Source organism: Oryctolagus cuniculus, chromosome 17, assembly GCF_051225735.1.
Source record: "Oryctolagus cuniculus isolate XC-2025 breed Fujian yellow rabbit chromosome 17, ASM5122573v1, whole genome shotgun sequence".
NCBI lineage: Eukaryota > Metazoa > Chordata > Mammalia > Lagomorpha > Leporidae > Oryctolagus > Oryctolagus cuniculus.
The window spans coordinates 39,111,491-39,129,321 of record NC_142883.1 but is presented as its reverse complement, the minus strand read 5'-3'; the positions used below and the strand labels follow the sequence as shown (position 1 = coordinate 39,129,321).

Sequence of the window (17,831 nt, the reverse complement as noted above, 5' to 3'; positions counted from 1 at the left end):
AGGCCCGCAGCGCCACCTGCTGGCCACACAGGGCGAGCCGCCGCAGCCTCGCGCCCGCGGGTCCTACGGGCCCCGCGATCCGCGATCCGTGAGCCGCCGCCTGGCGCCGCGCCAGCCCGATCCGGTTCCTGCGCGCCCACCCCGCGCCCACGGCCGCCCTAGGACAAAAATGTTAAACTCCTGGACAATCCTCTACCCTCTGGGAGCTGATGAGTCGGGGAGAGACAGGCAATCAAAAGGACTCAAAGCAATCTGACCGGTACGGATCCTAGGATAAGCACGCAGGGGGCACCTACTTCTCTGTCTCGAAACCTTGGAGCATATGGAACACGCGCACACGCACGTGCGATTCGGTGAAGCGTGAAAATGACTTTACCGAGCGCTCTGACAAACCTAGAGGGAGGCGCTATTCGTATCCCTGTTCCGAGCGGCCTCCCCTGGGAGCTGTGAGCACCCGGGAGCCATCACCCGACCCAGTGGGGTTTGCCGCCTACAGTTTGAGGACAGAGAGCAGCAGCCTCCGCAGCCAGCGTCGCCCGCACTCAGAGACTCTGCCCGGAACCGCCAGCCTCCCCAGCCCCAGGCACCTCCCTCCCCGCCCAGGCGCCTTTTTCATCCTCTATCTCCTTGCAGGGCAGCGCAGAGAGGCACAGGTGTCGAGTGTTCCGAGGTCTTCAGAGGCAGGCGTCTGGGGACACTATGGGGATGATGGCTCCGATGACGGGGTCCCTGCCGCTCATGGGAGAAACCCAGATGGAGTTCTGAGCTCCTGGCCTCGGCCTGGCCCAGCCCTGGCTGTTGTGGGCATTGGTAGAGCCTGAGGGATGCTGTGGTTTGTGCCTGGTTCCACCCTACCTGTGGCTCTGGCCCTTTGGCCCAGCCAGCACCCCAGGGAGCCTCAAACCCAGGGCCAGGCTGGCCCCTGATTGTTACAGCTGATGATGATTGTGAAGTCAGCCCATTGCACCCCCTCCGGTGTGTCTGCTGGCCCCGCAGTTTCTCTCTGCTTCCTGCCAGCTCGGTGGTCCTGCATGGTGACGGCTGTGGTCCCAAACCAACCAGATGGCATCAAACGCACTCTGTAAAGTGGGAGATGGGGAGGAGGCCGTGCTGAAGAAGGAAAACCTCAACCTCGTGAGTGCACTCGACCAGCTGCCGAAGCCCTTTCTGAACCCCAAGTCCATGAACCGCACCGTCACTACCAAAGGACTCCCACTTTCCTCAAGAGGCAGCTTGGTTAACTTCTTGGAGGAAGACACCATCAATCTTGTGTAAGACGCGACTCTGGAGCTGGGGGACCGGGAGAGGGCCCAGAGGAAGCCGCACCCCCTCGCCTGTCTCAGGCCAGCCCCCAGGTCCCCTGGAAAGACCACGTGTGTGGGTCGCACCTCTGTGTTCCAGAGCCCAGAGTTGGTCCCTGCAGTACAAGGCTCTCCCACTCCAGGAAGCCTTCCTGGGTTAGACAGGGTTTTGTTGACGCTGCTCCCCCTTCTGCTTTGTCTGGCTACTGTCCTCGCCACCACCCACCCCGGCCCCTCTCCCCTGTGGCACCCTTGCCTGCCTGATCGTGTTCCCCCATAGCCTGCCCACCCACCCCCCGCCGTGTGGGGTTTGCTACTCTTCCTCTGTGAGTCGGTTTCCTTTACTTCACTCCCCTGCCAGGTGTCAGGCCCTGGGTTGGGCCCTGGGAGTGAAGCACCCCCAGGGAGCTCCCAGGCTGGTGTGTGGGGTCGGGACAGGGGTGTGGTCAGCAGGACCAGAATGACACGGCCAGGCCTCTAAGTGCTATGGTGGGTGCCTCGAGGAGCCGGGGGGCCTCAGGAAGCTTCGATAGCTTGGGGAGGATGCAGTGAAGGGCAGCTTCTCGGAGGGAGGGAAGTGTGAGCTGTGTCATCAGGGCAGGGAAGGAGGGAGCCATGCAGAGGGGGTGGTGCCAGCTAAGCTGGGCTGAGGGAATCAGACGCAGGCAGTCTCCCGGGGACGCGCCCTGTGCAGTCACACACCGCGTCGGGCTCACGAGGGGACTGCGCCAAGTTTAATGCTCTGTTGTCACTGTCTTTAAATTCTATTTTTAAAATATTTTATTTATTTATTTGAGACGTAGAGTTATAGACACAGAGAAATGTCTTCCATCTGCTGGTTCACTCCCTAAATGGCCACAATGGCCAGAGCTGGGCTGATCCAAAGCCAGGAGCCAGGAGCTTCTTCTGGGTCTCCCACGCAGGCCCAAGAACTTGGGCCATCTTCTGCTGCTTTCCCAGGCAGACAGCTGGACTGGAAGAGGAGCAGCCGGGACTTGAACCGGTGCCCATATGGGATTCCAGCACCGCAGGCGGAGGCTTAGCCCGCTACGCCACAGCACCAGCTCCTGTCTTACAATTCTTCAGAAGTTTTGAACAAATGGCTCAGTCAGCACTTCAGTTTGCACTGGGCCCCGTAAATTATGTGGCTGGTTTTGATTAAATAAGAGGGAAGTAGTGTCCAAGACCTTGAAGTAAGCAGGTTGCCTAAACTCAGAAGCCTCCAGCCTTGTGGAAGTCTAGGAGCTCAAGTTCAAATTCAAGTTATACTCCATAGCTCAATGGCCTCAGGTTAATTAACACCAGGGACTCAGTCCTTCATTTGCAAACAAGGGCAAATAAGACAGGGGTGGCTGTGAAATACCTGGTGGCCCCTGGGCCCACATAGCACCAGCATCTCCAGTGAGTGAGTCTGAAAGGAAGATTTCACTGGAATAATCGAGCAAAAACGACACCAATACCCAGACTTCTGCAGCCTACAAAAAGTCTTGGTGGGGAAACTGTTTGTTCCAAATGTCCACCAAGGGCTAGCAGAGGGGGCCTGGGCTGCTCAGGAGTTTTCAGGAGGAGTCAAGGGGGCTGAAACTCAGGGAGGGAGAGCTTAGCCCACCAATCAACCATGACATGGAGGCTGGGCCGGAGTAAGGGAGGCACGAGCTGTGGATTATGACCCGTTAATGGTCAGGAGACCCTTCTAGGTGGTGCAGACAATATGATAAAATGAACCTAAACAGAATCAGAAATCCCAGAGTATAGCACACATGGAGCAAGTACCAGTCCCTGAAACATCTGGTTTAGTTATAGGTGTATATTTATGTATACCAAGTTGCCATGTAACATGTGTTTCTTACTTTGGGTCAAGGTTAAAAAACAAAACCAAAACCTTGGAAACCAGACTTTTAGATTGACAGAGCGGTATAGACAGAGACAGAAACAGACCAAGCGAGAACTTCTGTCCTCTAGTTCACTTCCCGAAAGCCCACAATAGCTAGGGCTGGGCCAGGCTGAAGCCAGGAGTGTGAAACTCAGTCCTAGCCTCTCATGTGGTCGGCAGGGTCCCCAGTAGCAGGAAGCTGGAATCGGGGTGGAGCTGGGACTCAAACCTAGGCATTTGGGATGCAGACATCCCAAAAGGATTATAACCTACACTGATAAGGTTTTATTTCTGAAGCTGAATAAGAAGCAAATGGAGGCTCAATATACTCTTCGTGTATGTCTAGAATATTTCATACTATGTTAATAAGAGTCATTTTAGAAAGGCAGAGTGACAGGAGAGAGAGATCATCCATCTTCTGGTTCACTCCCTAAATGCCTGCAACAGCCAGGGCTGGGCCAGGCAGAAGCAAAGAACTCCATTGAGGTCTCCCCTGTGGGTGGCAGGAATCCAGGCACTTGGACCATCACCTGTGACCTGCCAGGTGCATTAGCAGGAAGCAAGATCAGAAGTGTGGAGTATCGGATCTTGAACCACGAGTTCTGACATGGGATGCAGCTATCCCAAGCAGTGGCTTAACATGCTGCAACACAAGTCCTCACCCCCCAGAAATAGTTCATAATTTAAAAAATCAGAATAGAAGAAAAAAGGTTTTGAGCATTCACTCCAGTATATCTCCCTGTCCTACTGTTAACTTTTTTAAAGCCTTATTATATTTATTTGAAAGGCAGAGTGATGAGAGGGAGGGAAAGACAGAGCAAGAGGTCTTCCACCTGCTGGTTCACTCCCCAAATGGCCACAGTGGCCCTTGTTGGGCCAAGTCAAAGCCAGGAGCCTGGAATTCCACCTGGGTCTCCCACGTGGGTGCAGGGGCCCAGGCACTTGGGCCATCTTCTGCTGCTTTCCCAGATGCATTAGCAGGGAGCTGGATCGCAAGTGGAACAGTCAGGACTCAAGTCAGTTCTTCTCTGATATGAGATGCTGGTGCCACAGGTGGTTCCTTTACCTGTTGTGCCACAATGCCAGCCCCTCACTGTTAATTTTATATTAATCAATGTTGTAAGTGTAAATAAATATTAGCAACTACATTAAACAATAGGTTTAATGCATAGGTATTCGTAACGCTTGATTTATCGCTCCCCTTCGAGGGGTTTGTATTTGCCCCACACCCCACTTCAGAGGGAGGACGTAACCGGTTAGCTGCACTTCTCAGGTGGTGGTTCTCAGAGCCCCTGCTCCAGAACCCTCTAAGGATCTGATTAAAGATGTCGCTTCCCCAGTCCCACCCCAGCTGGGGGCTGGGGACCAAGCATCCGTTTTCCTCATCAGTGCCCCCATGGGTGTGATGTTCTTCTGCAGATCCATGAGGGAGTCCCCAGCTGTTCAGGAGCCGCAGGGGATGCTGGCAAATCAGGCCCAGGCGTGCCCTGGGGAGCCCCCGGGCTGGATGGGCTGGGGTGGCCTCCCTCTTCTGACTCCCCTCTCCCCTCCCGCTCCAGGAAGCCCATGCCAACGGAAGATTCTGAATATAGCTCCGATGACACCAGCATCACCCCCATGTCGTCCACCTTGATGAACCCCGTCAAACTGGCTGTGACCCAGCCCAACAGCAGCTTCTTTGCAGGCATGCTAGAGGGCGAGCTGAACAAATTCAGCTTCCCCTCCATAGCCAAGAATACAGACAAGGGGGACCTGGCCCTCTGCCCCCACCCCTGCAAGTCCCAAATGACCCCTGGGGGCCTGCTGGACCTGGACAACCCTGCGCTGGACACAGACACCTCCTCCACACGCTCAGAGTCCTCCGTGGTCCTGGACACGCCGGAGGCCCCTTTCATCTGTGAGCACACGGTCAGCGACTCCACGGCTGTGGTGCGTTTCCCTCTTTGTGCAATCCTGCAGAGGCGTCCTGTGCCCGGCCCTGAGCTGAGCTCCATGGGCAGTGTGCACGTGGACCTCAAGTTCATGGTTTAGGAAGGGAGAGAGAGTGTGTGTCTGTAAAGAACCCTGGAGCGAGGCAGAAAGGGCTCGATGCTGCAGGCAAACTGCAGGCAAACGTTTGATCAAATTCCTCCAGGAATTCAGAGGGAAACATTCCTTCCAGCTGCAGTGTGAGGGTGGTGGCTTCTGGCACCTTCTGACACAGGAGGAGGCTTTACACACTTAGAGATGGAGGAGGAAAGGCGCTCCGTGGAGGGGCGGCCCTCGCAAAGGCTCACAGGTGGGGAAGTGTGAGAGGAAATGATCCCAGGCCCAATTCCAGCACTTCTGGATTGCTCGGGTTCCTACCGTCACCTCTCGCTCGTTAAAATCGGGAGTCCTGGGCTTCACCCCTGGAGGTTCTGGGGTGAGGCCCAAGGATGTACATTGCTGACAGATTCCCAGGTGAATGCTGATGCTCCCGGAGGGTGGCCCACAGGTCATCTGCACTGACCTAGGGGATGGGAAGGGGAGCAGAGGGGAGTCAGCCTGGGGTCATTTCCTGGAGGGTTCCCAGTGCCAGGCTATGGATTTTGCTGTAGGCAGTAGGCCTTAGCTTTGTGCAAGACCTTCTACCAGTTCATAAATGTACTCTTGGAAGACAAATCTGGAAGCCCAGATCTTGGATGGCCCAGAATGGTGTTTCTCAAACTGAGCTTTCCAGGTGGGCCATGATACAGCAGCACCACAGGGCAACTTGTTATTGAAATTGAACTTGTTATTGAGATTGAAATCCTTACCTCACCCTGCTCCAGGACCTTCTGAAACGGGAATGTGGGGCTGGGGCTGGCCACGTTAACTTCTCACAAGCCTTCCATGGTATTCTGATACCCACCAAACACTGGGAACCACTGGCCTGGAAGGGGAAGGGACCAGAAATGGGAGAACGGACAAGGGGCAGCAGGAGTCTGCAGTGTTACGAGAACCTCCCGAGATGTCTGGCCAGGCCTGGCCGCCATTGTCATAATACAAAGTGTGTGCACCCTGGAGACACAGGTTGGGACCTTGGCTCTGTCACTCCATTGCTGTGACCATGGCCCTATCTGCAAGGAACAAAGTGCACAGGATGGTCTCCAGGGTCCCTCTCAGCTGACAGAAGAAATGAGAAGAAATGAGGAATGAGGGTGCATCCCAAGTCGGTGGGGGTATTGCCTGTGTAGCCCCTGCTTTGGGGCAGGTGGTTCCACAGCCACTGTTGGAGTGCCTTCCCCCTTCCATCAGACCTGGCTGGGCCCCAGCAGGAGCAGGGGACAGGAGCGGGATGTTGTGACCCTTGTGCAGTGGGCAGGTGAGGATGGATGCGCCGGGTCTAAGGAAGCCTTGGGCTCTCTCTTGCCCTAGATTTCCTGGACCTATGCCTTGGGCAAGCAGCAGGTCAGTTTCTACCAGGTGCTGTTACAAGAAGTGGCCAAGAAAACAGATGACGATGACTCACCCAAGGCAAAGAACCGCCCGTGGATCTTCAACAAGATCTTGGGCACCACGGTCAAGCTGATGGAACTGAAGCCCAACACCGGCTACTGCCTCACCGTCCGTGCAGCCAATACAGCTGGGGTGGGGAAGTGGTGCAAGCCCTACAAAGTGAGCCTGGGAGAAGAGGGGCCCGAGGTCCAAGGTCAGAAGCCTGAAACCAGGCATCCCCTTGTGTGGCTCTTTCTGCCTGGGCCAGCAAGCAGCCATATCCTGCCTGGGAGGCTTAAGGAGGAAGCCTCTCTAATCCAAACTTATCTGTCAGCATCACATTAATGTTCCACTTAGTGCTGGCAATTCTGAGTGGGCCAGGAAGTCAAGGGCATCGAGGAAGACAGGGAAGAGGCTAAAGGGGGAGGATGAGGTGAACAACTTGGAGTGGGCAGGGGCCCTTGGGGGGAGGCCTGAGGACACACAACCCTTTGGTAGGAACCATCACACAGGTGGGGAGGTGCAGGTACGAGCCCCGCCTCCTTGCGGTTGTCTCGCGGCAATGACTGGGTTGATTAAGGCCATCCAAGATGCCATCTGGCAGGCAAGACGGGGTGACAGAGATGGCAAAAGCCAAGCTCCCACATGAGAAGGGGTTCTGAGGGGTTTTCTCGTTTCATTTCAGTTTGCAACCGTGGCCACTGACTTCAACAGCTTTCCTGAGAACAACCCCATCCAGATCACCGTACAACGCCGGGAGCCCCAGCGGAAAACCGTGGCCATCACGGTGGAGGAGATGCGGAGACTTGAAGACCTGGAACAGCTATTTCCCTACTAAGGGGAGGCCACAGGATGCCCCTCACCTCCTTCAGCCTCAGCCCGGGGCCCTCAGGAACATGAGACGCACTGTACCACGGCACCATGCCAGAGAACCTCGGACTACCCTGCCGGCCCGGTGGTGCCACAACCCCACTCCGGGCTGCAGCTGAGGCTAGATGGGGGCCCCATTCGCCTGGAGACATCTCAGGCCAGGCTCAGCCACTGCCCACAGCTGTTACACTCCCTCCTTCCCCAAATCTGGGCTGGGTCCAGGTTCCTCATTAAAGAACTGCAGGTCATCCAACCCCTGGAAATTCCACTTTAGGCTGCAGACAGCCCTGGTCCTTGGCAGGACCAAGAGTCCACGGGGGGATGGAGGTGAGGGGGTGGCTGGGTAATGGGATGCTGCCATCACCCCTTCCCCAGAGGAAGAGACTAGAACTCAAAGATCAAACACTTGTACAGGGCAGACTGGTGGATAACTGTGGTGGCAGCCCGAAGACTCAGAGCTAGATGCCGGCGCTGGAAGGATGTGGTGCAAGTGCACAAACTTTAGGGCACGGTCTGGCTGAATCCTGCATCTTACTGTGTGAGAAGGCAGGGGCAGATCACTGACGCTCCCTGGGCTGTTTCCTCATCAACAGCACGGGGAAGCGAGACTCTTTCAGGCCCTCAGCGGTTCCTGTAAGGGCGGTTTGGAAGTCCAACCTGAATAAATTGGACCAGGCTCCACGCTAGCATCGGATGTGGCACAAAGCGGAGGCAGGGTGCAGGCTGGGTAGGATTTCCCACGGGACAAAGAACCTTCTTCCCCAATGCACCACACCACACCACACCACAATTCTGCAACAGCTCTGAAAGCACACCTGTCCCAAGCCTGGCCCAGTGCAGGTGCCGGGGAGGGCCTCTGGAAATGTGCAGTGGCAGGGAGGCCCAGCAGAACTCTGTGATGATGACATTTGTTTTTATAAAAAAAAATTATTTTCACTTTATTTGAAAGGCAGAGAGAGAGAGAGAGAATGACATCTTCCATATACTAATTCATTACCCAAATGCTCACAAGCTGGGGCTGGGCCAGGCAGAAGCCGGAAGCCTGGAACCCCATCCAGGTCTCTCACATGGGTGGTGGGGACCCAAGTGCTTGAGCCATCACCTGTGCTTCCCAGGGTGCACGTTAGCAGGAAGCTGGGATGGCCAATAGAGCCGAGACTTGAAACAGGCACTCAGATATATGGGACACAGGCCTCCCAAACAGCTTCTAAACACCTGCCCTGGGAAACCTTTATCTGTGCCATCTAGTACCGGAGCCTCTGGCAGGACCGAGGCCCCATGATTCCATGCTGAATTCTGGCTAACAGAAATGGCCACGTGTGGCCAGTGCCTTCCGTAGTGGACAACACAGCCCTCGCTTATCCTCTGGCCACTGTCACACTGACCTCTGAGGCACGAAGGAAAAAGAGGAAAGGCAACTTCCTGGTCAGCTTGGTTTTGGCCTCATCCAGTGCAAGGGTGTGGGCCAGATTTAGCACAGTCTCTGGCTGAGCCTGGGATTCTAGAACAAGGAGTTGTAGCCCAAACACACAAAATAGAAGTTATTTATTTGGTCACACAACCTGCAGTTTGACCCTGACCAGAGCTGGCACTCTGGAGGCAGGGGCAGCAGCCGAGGCCCCGTCAGAGACTAGCCTCCCCTCTCCCTGCCAGCACTAGCCATCCAGGTACCCAGAGGGGCCCCAGCCATATCCCAGGCAGGGGACCTGTGGCGAGAGCCAGCAGCCTCTGTGGCGGGCAGCAGGTCACCACTGGTGAGGAGGGTGTGTTCTCTGCAGAGCAGGCAGCTGGCTGAGCCCGAGCCCAGGGAGGACTGAGAGATGCAGGGCTTCTCATCTCCTCCATCTGTGGAGAAGGGGAGGGACGTGAGAGGGGCCTCCTGCACCCCCAGGCCCCTCTGTGCTCCAGCCACTCACACAGGAGAGGTCCCACCTCCCCAGCCAGGATCCCGGCAGCAAGGACTCTCCACCGACAGCACATCAGAGCACTTCAGGGCTCTGCGTGTGCTCCCTTTCATCCTCCTGTCTATGGAGGTTTTATAACTCCCAACGGACCAGTTCACCAAGTCTCCGTGACGGCTCAAGCCACAGGATTCAAGCCCAGGGCTCTCCCAGAACCCCTACTCACTCCCTGATGCTGCAAGACCCTGGATGACGGGTCCATGTCCTGCCAGGGTCCCCTCAATCCCTGCGACTGCTGCGGCACCCCTCTTTGCCCACCGACATCCTGGCCACACCTCCTCAGGGCAGTCTGAGCACCTGGGGGCCCCGCAGGATTCTGTACCACCAAGGGGAGAGGGCGCCACGTGAGGACACCAACCGCCCCATTCCCACTCACATCCGGAGGCACTTGTCCTTCCCACCACTGGCCACTCTCTGGCCATCTGGGCTCCAGTCGACAGCGTACACCTGCCAGAGGCAGAAGGAGAGTGAGGTGGTGTGGGGAAGAGGGCAGGGCTGCAGTCCCAGCCCCCGCCTGCCCACAGGGGGGCGCACCTCATCGGCATGGCCTGGCAGGTCTGTGGCCAGCTTCTGGGCCTTCACATCCCACACCTTCAGCGTGCTGTCGCTGCTGCCGCTCACCAGCAGCCGGCTGTCTGCTGACCACGCGATCTGGTACACGGCAGCCACGTGGCCACGCAGGGAAGCCAGGTACCTGAGCCAGGGAGAGGCTGGGTGTTAGAGCTTCACACGTGCCCTAGAGCTCCCCCTAGGCCCACAGCAGTGGTACTCCACCTTGGCTGCCTGCTAGAATTTCCCCAGGGACCTTTTACAGCCTCTCACCACGTGGCTCCTATTCCAGACCATCTTAATCATTACCACTCATAACTGTTTTGCAAAACTTCTCCAAATGAGCTCATTCTAGGGTGCCTCTTGCCAGGCCTCCATACCTGCACGACTGTGTGCCTTACAATCCAATGTGGCCACCTGCTCAGCCCATCTGCCCAACACCCCTCACACATAGCAGCTGCTGCTGGCAGGTGGCTACAGTGACAGCCGGCCAGGCCCACCTGGAACGTTCCGGTCAACGCAGTCCAGCTGGGACTCTCTGGACCAGCTTCTAGACCTCTTGGAGACCAAGTTTCCTTCTTTTAAAAAGGAACTGGATTACCCATCTCAAAGGATGGCTGTGTGAAAACACACAGACACACAGGTTCTCTTTCAGCCCCAAAGGGGCATGCCCTTGCTCCTTTTCTCTGCTCGTGCAGGCCTTGGCCTCCATTCCCACCTCATGAGCCTGAGGACACTGAGACTCTCACACCAGAGCTTCTCAAGTTAAAATGAGTAGCTGTCACCGGGCAACCTTCTTAAAATGCAATTCCTTCACGCCCCTGAGGCTGCTGGTCCGTGGACCGCGCTTGATGGACTACACTGAAGAGGGCCAGGTGGTATCTGTGCCACGAACCTACCTACGCTTCCCCTCACTAGCGCGGCCACATCCCTGGCCCCTCGGCCCTTCTCCCCAACGTGGGATGAACAAGCACTGTCAGCACCCACTTCGCAATCGTCCTACATACGCCATCTCGTTAATCCTCTCAGTGCAGCCAAGAGGTAAGGGGTCTGCGGGACACGGAAGAAGAAACGGGCTCAAAGACCCAGACCCCCGCCAAGATCACAGAGCTGGGAAGGGGCCTCGCAGGGAGCGGCCCTTGCCCCACTCACTTGCCCGTCCTGCCATCCCACAGCTTGATAGACTTGTCGAAGGAGGCGCTGGCCACGACGCGCGAGTCTGGAGAGAAGAGCACCTGGTTGATGAGGGCCTGGTGTCCCGTCATCCGTGCGAGGGGCTTCTTGTCCTCTGCTGGGGACCACAGGAACAGGGTGAAGTCGTCTGAGCCAGACACCAGCCTCTCGGGGCTCTGGCCCTAGGGAGGCAGAAGGCACATCACATCGGACGTGGGCTCAGACGGGAGGGGGCGCCAACTTCAGCAGCAAACATCACTGACAGGGACAGAGGCCAGGGCTGGGAGTGAGGCCTAGGCCAGTCTCTCACTCACCCATGACCATGGGCAAGTCACAGCTCAAAAGGAACAGGCAAGTCTGTGCAACTGGTATGATTTCTAAGCTATCTGATTGCATGGCAAAGCAACTACGTGGCAGAGCAGTGCGTTAAGAACAGGGGGGCATTTCTACACGTATTGTATGTGTGAAGATCTGTACAGGATACATATACACATGTATGTACACCCAGGAAACCTCTGCAAGCAGACACAAGGTGCTGGCAGCACTGGATGCCTCCAGGAGAAACCCTGGCTATGCAATAGAAATGGGAGTCCCAGGCAACCTTTCTGGAGTCTCTGATCTTTAGATGTGAATGTGTTCGTTAATAAACTAAATAAAATAAAAAAGTTCCTTACTTATTTTACAACAAAGAGATAAGCAAATAAAACAAGAAAAGTGAAATAAAGCAACTCCTGGCACATTTACGATTTCAGGATTGCAAACTAGGCTGGTCAGAACAGGCAGCCAGAAGGGAGAGGCCGAGTGTCTGCACAGCATTCCCGCGGGGCTGGGGCACACGTGGTACTCACCCGCACAAGGTTGTAGCGACTCAGCGCCCTCTCCTTCCACTCCTGCACTGTGTCAGGGACGGGGTGGGGGGGAGAGACGGGGGTGAGGGACGAGGCTGATCAGAAAACCCAACACGAACAGCAAACCCTCCCGTCCATTAAGTGACAGAACTGGCTCCTTCCCGAGCTGCCTTCCCCCTTTCTCCTGCTGAACTCACAGGACCCCTGCAGGTCTTGGGCATTAACTGTGGCCTCAGCCGGCTCAAAGGCCCCTGTGCGCAGGGCGTAGTCAGTGCTGAGTGCCATGGTGTTCACCCAGTGGCCGTGGCCTTGCAGAGTCCGGCACAGCACACCCTAGGGTAGGAGAGAGGGGTCCGACGCTCACACACTCGCCAGGCCCAGGACATAGGTACCCTGGGACTAGCGCGTCCTCACTCACCACTGTGACCTTAACCGAAAAACCACCCCTCTGGGCTCTAGTCACTGCTTCTGAAAACACGTTCGCAGACGAGAAGCGCATCAGAATAAAGGGGCATCGGTCCAGCAAGTCTGGGACGTGGTAAGTTTGATAAAACTACACAAGCTTCCTACAGCAGGGACCTCCAAGGCTCAACTCTGCTAACGGGGACGCTGGAACCCTCACTGTGGTACCGCCCCAGCCGCACACACCCTTGTCCCCAAAGCACCGTCCCTTTGGGGCTCCCAGTACACATCTGGGAAACACTGCACAGCCATGTGGCTCCCAGACCAGCATCCCACAGCCCACGATTGGCTTCTGAACCCTCCCAGCTCTTACGTCATGCGCCCTCCAGACTTTGATGGTGCGGTCCTGGGAGGCAGAGTAGAGGAGCCCGTCCCCTCCCCACCGGAGACAGGTGACCGACTGCGTGTGCCCCGTCAGGATGCGCTCACAGCGGCCCGCCGTTGTGTCCCAGACCCGCACGCTGCCATCCTTGGAGCTGCTGGCCACATAGCGGCACTCGGGGTTCCTGGCGTGGAGCAGGCACATGTGACATCATTTTTCTCTGGAAACACCCGTCAGTCATTCCCTACTCAAAGGGCAGGACAAGCACGTGACAGCCCCCTGGCCCCAAGGCAGTTCTCAGGCCCTCGGGACAGCAACATGGGTCTGGAGGTGGAAGACCCTCCCCACCACCTGCCAGGCGCCCTTCCCATCCCCTCGCATAAGGCTTCTCCACACGGCACAGGAAGAGGCACAGCGTGGCTCCCCGGCACAGCCCAGCCTCAGTCAGCGTCACTCACACGTGGAGGGGCTCCCAGCTCAGGCCCGTGATCCACTTGCTGTGGCCGACGAGGGCCCTGCCCACCTGCTTCCCTGTGCTGGGGTCCCACAGGAGAATCTGAAAGACAGCAGCTCACTGAGTAACTCTTGCCAACCTGTCCCTAGACCCGACCCTCCCTGAAGATTCCAGAATGGGACTGAATTGTCCCCCAGGAAGGAAGCCCTGACCCCTACCTAGTTATCCTGACCACCACCTACCTGGCCATTCTTGCAGCCCGAGGCCAGCTTCTTGCCATCTGGGGACCAAGCTATGCTAAGGACCCAGTGTCTGTGTCCTAGACAAGGAGAAAGGAGAGACCCCGTCAGGCTTTATTCCAGTGCCAAGCAGTGCCGGGCGCATCGCCTCAACCATTCACTGAACAAAGGAGAACACAAGAGGAGGAGGGGGCAGCTTTCTGGGCCAAGGGAGAACACATCCTGAGTGCCAGAGGAAGGCATCTTCTCACAGACAGCACGGCCACATTCCAATCACTCCCGACGTGACACATGCTAGGAAGCATTTACACCAGCATCCACTGCAATTTTCCCAAGATGTGGAGCAAAGCAAGAATTATCCTCAGCAAACCAAGTTTAGCCAGGGAGTGTGTCTCCCAGGGTGGTTCCCAACCAGCAGCAGCATCTGGAAACTTGTTAAAAACAGATTCTGGAGGGGCGGGTGCTGCGGCATAGTAGGTTAAGCTTCCGCCTGCAGCACCACAACCCATATGGGCAGGCAATAGAGTCCCAGCTGCTCCACTTCCCATCCAGCTCTCTGCTAATGGCCTGGGAAAGCAGCAGAGGATGCCCCAAATGCTTGGGCCCCTGCACTTGCATGGGAGACCCAGTGAGAGACCTGAGCCTGGATCAAGGCGCAGCTACTTTAGACCAGGCCTCCATCTTGTAACTCGGGCCTGACTGGGCCCTGAACCCTAAGCCAAAAGCTCCTATAAAGGAAAATAAAACTCCCCTTGCGATGAACTCTCCTAGCAACAGCCAGTTAACAGAGAGCAGGGAAATACGCAGTTCCAGGTGTCTTTCAGGCAGTTAAGGTGATGACATCCCGAAACCCTGCAGTTAGGCACGTACACCCTAGCAACTCGCACCCTAAACTGTAGCCAGTCATAAAACGACAAGTATAAATTTAAAATATAAGCCTATCAGACGCTGTATAGCCGAACTTGTTTGTTCAACTGTATAAAAACCCTAACAACCTTACAGTAGGGGCTGCCGATCCAGCCCAGCTGTGCCTGGTGCGGACGTCGGACCAAACTCGCGTTTGAAATAAAACTCTTGTGCTTGCATCTGCCTCGGCTCCTGGTGGTCTTAATTGGTGGGAATCGGACACTTTGGGTACAACACCAGAAGCTTCTGGCTCCTGGCTTCGGATCGGCCTAGCTCTAGCTGTTGTGGCCATTTGGGGAGTGAACCAGCACATGGAAGACCTCTCTCTCTGTAACTCTGCCTTTCAAATAAATAAATAAATCTAAAAAAAAAAAAAAAAAATTCCAGACTCTGGGGCGGCATTGGCCTAGCATTGACTCCACTTCAGATGCCTGTTGTCCCACATCAGAGGGTCTGGGTTGGATTCCAGGTTCTGACTCCTGATTCCAGCTCACATTGCACCCTGGGAGGCAGGGGTGATGACTCAAGGGGTTGGGTCTCTGTCACTCGCATGGGATTCCTGGATTGAGCTTAACACTTAAAAAAAAAAAAAAAAAAAAAAAAAGTCTTTATTTGAAAGGTTGAGTGATGGAGGGAGGGAGATCTTTCATCTGTTGGTCCACCTTCCAACTGGCCACAGTGGCTGGGGCTGGTCCAGATCAAAGCCAGAAGCCCAGCATTCCATCTTGGTTTCCCACATGGGTGGCAGGAGCCCAAGTACTCGGGCCATCATCTGCTGCTTTCCCGGGCACGTTAGCAGGGAGCCAGATCAGAAGCGGAGCAGCTAGCACTTGGACTGGCACTCTGATACGGGATGCTGGGGCTGCAGGCAGCAGCTTAGCTCACTGCATCACCACGGTGGCCCCTAGCATTCCTTACTCTCGGCTCTGGCCTGGACCAGTCCTGGCCATCATGGAAATCTTGGGAATGAACTAGTTGCTTTCTCACAAAAATAAATAAATAAATGCTAGCTCTCAGGCCCTACTCCAGATCTAATGACACAGACGGGGGAAGGACCCAGCAATCTGTACTTTGACAAGCCCCAGATGACTCTGATGCTCACTACAGTGTAAGAACTACTGTGGCAGAGGTGGGTTTGAGCCAGGCTCCCTGTCGCCAGCCAACCAGCCCCTTCCCACGGCACCACACTGACACTGCACCAGGGGCCCATCTCTACTAGGACAGGCAGCTGCCAACTGCACGTCCAAGGTTCCCATGTGCGCTGGACCTCCTCAGGAGCTATGCACTGGGCAGAACAGCTGCCTGCAGCCACTGCACTAAGACCCCCTGAGAGCCGGCAGAGCCACTGCATACTGACCCTTGCATGTGAAATGTGGTGTCTCCGTGCTGAGGTCCCAGAAGCGCACAGTGGTGTCTCCAGAGCCGCTGGCCAGGTACCTGGGGAAGGAGAGGCCACATGATGGCAGGAGCAGAGGACGACCAGTGGGGCCCGCCCTGAGACCCCGCGTGTGGGCCATTCCCTTCAGTTACCTTCTGCGGACAGAATCTGACTCCAACCTCTCCCCTCCCCTGCAAGACCCTGGTGCAGTGGCCCCTGTCCTGTGGCCATGGGACTCCTTGAATAAAGTCTGCCTTACCATCTTTAAGGAAAAATAAAGGGGGGTGGGGCACGGAATGTGGTACTGGACTCCTTCCTCTCCCCTCTTCCCCCAAGAAGGAGAAATATGACATTGTGCCATTTGGGAAAAGACCCAGGAGGTTACTTACTCCTCCCCCTCTTCTCTCCTGCAGCTATAACCAGTGAGGAAATTAATCCCAGTAGCACAGGGGAAAACATGAACCCAGAAAGCTTACATGATGTGCGAGCCACACAGCCACACAGCTGAGTGTGCAGCTCCAATCTCCCCAAGTCCACGGCACTAGGGGAGTCCCCTACTTGCAACCTGAGCCCAAAGCACGATGCCTCACCATAACCTGGGGGACCCTCCCCATCGCAGTCAGAGCCCCCCCCCCCCATCCTCCTCCGCCATTCTGCAGCTGTCCTTACTTTCCCGTGGGGCTGAAGGCCACAGAAATGACCGCTTCACTGTGCCCCTCTAAGGAGCTGGTGCAGCGGGTCACGGCGCGGACTCTGAAGATGGCCTGCGGCTGGTAGATGATGTCCAGCACCTTCTCTGTCTCCACTGCCTGGGACTCCAGCGTCTTCCCCAGCGAGGACACGATCTCAGCATCGTGGACATAGAAAGCCAGTGGCAGGGGCTCCTCCTGGGGAGCAAGGTAAAGGCAACATCTCCAGGATAGGGTGCAGGTGTCACCGCCCCCGGGGCTGTGGGGAAGTGAGGCTTCCTTCTCCTTGGGATACTCCCATCACGTCCCACTGAGCACCGGGGGCCACCTGTCATGCACTGTGAAATCCACTGAGCACCGGGGGCCACCTGTCATGCACTGTGAAATCCTCTACCTGGATCTCGCACATGCTAGTAACCTCACTTGATTTTAAAAACAATCAATCAAACAACAGAGGCTCTGAGCAACTTAGTAGCTGGCTCAACCTCCCGCTGGTAATGACAACTCCCACACCGTCCTGTATTTGCCTAAGAAACATCCAAAGGACTAGCGAAAAATGCAGATTGTTGCTACACACTCACGTCCCCCCACCCCCAGGTCCGGGGCGGGGGGCCAGGATCTGCGATTTCAAGCACACACACCACCTCCCCACAAACAGAGGGCAGCACCGCCAGAGACCCCCGGTTGAAAGGTTAAGGGCAGGGTTCTGAGTCTGACAGACTTGGGAGCTCCAAGTCCAACGCCCTGTAGCACGCGGCACACGCCAGTAATTTAATCCCTGCGGGACTCAGGGCTCTGACGAGAAACCAACCAAACGGGACAACCCCGCAGGCGGCCGCGACGGCTGGCCCCACGGGCGCGGATTCCACCTCGGGAACCCCGCCGCTCACCTGGGCCAGCAGCGCGTTGCACACAAGCTGCAGCCGGTCCGGAGTGATGTCCACGGGCACGTCGAACGGGGCGCCCAGCAGCTGCCCGCTCTCATCCTGGAACTGCACCAGCAGCCGCTGCACGTCGTGCGCCGCCGCCTCCTCCTGCGCCAACAAGCCGGGTGGTCATCAGCCCCGCCGCGCCGCCCCGCCAGCCCCAACTTGACCTCCTCTCTCGGGCTCGGGGGGACCCCCCGAGCGCGCACACCCACCGCCGCCGCCGCCGCCGCCGCCGCCATCCTGCGTCCGCACGTGGAGGAGACTGACTGCCGCGGGCCAGAGCGCCGCCTCCGTGGCCAGGCTGAGGCCGCAGCTAGCCACGGCGCCCTCTGGTGTTGCGGGGGAGAAGTAGCACGCGGCAGGAGGAGGCGGCTTCACCGCGGGGTCCTCCCCCTGTGGTTAGTAGCCTAGCTTACCCCGGGCGCTGAGAGGTTAATCC

The 17,831-nt window shown here is 56.6% G+C and overlaps 2 protein-coding genes and 1 long non-coding RNA gene across 11 annotated transcripts; 1 reads left to right on the top strand and 2 right to left on the bottom strand.

Moving 5' to 3' along the window:
* The first annotated feature begins 74 nt into the window (after positions 1–74).
* FNDC8 (fibronectin type III domain containing 8) lies at positions 75–7,586 on the top strand. Of its 3 annotated transcripts, XM_002719236.6 has the most exons (4): positions 933–1,271; positions 4,734–5,103; positions 6,553–6,792; positions 7,298–7,586. In XM_002719236.6, the coding sequence occupies exons 1-4, from the start codon at positions 1,063–1,065 to the stop codon at positions 7,448–7,450; spliced, it is 972 nt and encodes a 323-aa protein (XP_002719282.3). In that variant the 5' UTR covers positions 933–1,062; the 3' UTR covers positions 7,451–7,586. The 3 variants fall into 3 exon arrangements, with proteins under 3 accessions (XP_089173518.1, XP_002719282.3, XP_089173519.1); XM_089317392.1 differs by lacking the exon at positions 7,298–7,586 and having other exon boundaries at positions 75–1,271; positions 6,553–7,085; XM_089317393.1 differs by lacking the exon at positions 6,553–6,792.
* LOC138846164 (uncharacterized) lies at positions 5,521–6,781 on the bottom strand. Its single transcript, XR_011383570.2, has 3 exons — positions 6,647–6,781; positions 5,952–6,067; positions 5,521–5,665 (listed from the first exon to the last, which is right to left on the bottom strand). It is a non-coding gene; the product is annotated as an uncharacterized LOC138846164 (long non-coding RNA).
* A 1,422-nt stretch (positions 7,587–9,008) lies between the features above and the next one.
* Positions 9,009–17,693, bottom strand: NLE1 (notchless homolog 1). 7 transcript variants are annotated; one of them, XR_016223832.1, is made up of 14 exons: positions 17,605–17,665; positions 17,354–17,497; positions 16,444–16,661; positions 15,754–15,833; positions 13,494–13,570; positions 13,256–13,353; positions 12,789–12,981; positions 12,211–12,346; positions 12,014–12,060; positions 11,145–11,347; positions 10,892–11,042; positions 9,978–10,137; positions 9,820–9,890; positions 9,009–9,327 (listed from the first exon to the last, which is right to left on the bottom strand). XR_016223832.1 is itself a non-coding variant. In XM_070061063.2 (13 exons), the coding sequence occupies exons 1-13, from the start codon at positions 17,629–17,631 to the stop codon at positions 9,315–9,317; spliced, it is 1,458 nt and encodes a 485-aa protein (XP_069917164.1). In that variant the 5' UTR covers positions 17,632–17,693; the 3' UTR covers positions 9,009–9,314. The 7 variants fall into 7 exon arrangements, 4 of the variants coding, with proteins under 4 accessions (XP_069917164.1, XP_008269346.2, XP_069917166.1 ...); XR_016223834.1 differs by lacking the exon at positions 10,892–11,042 and having other exon boundaries at positions 12,014–12,055; positions 17,614–17,693; XR_016223833.1 differs by lacking the exon at positions 10,892–11,042 and having other exon boundaries at positions 12,014–12,055.
* Between the last annotated feature and the right edge of the window lie 138 nt (positions 17,694–17,831).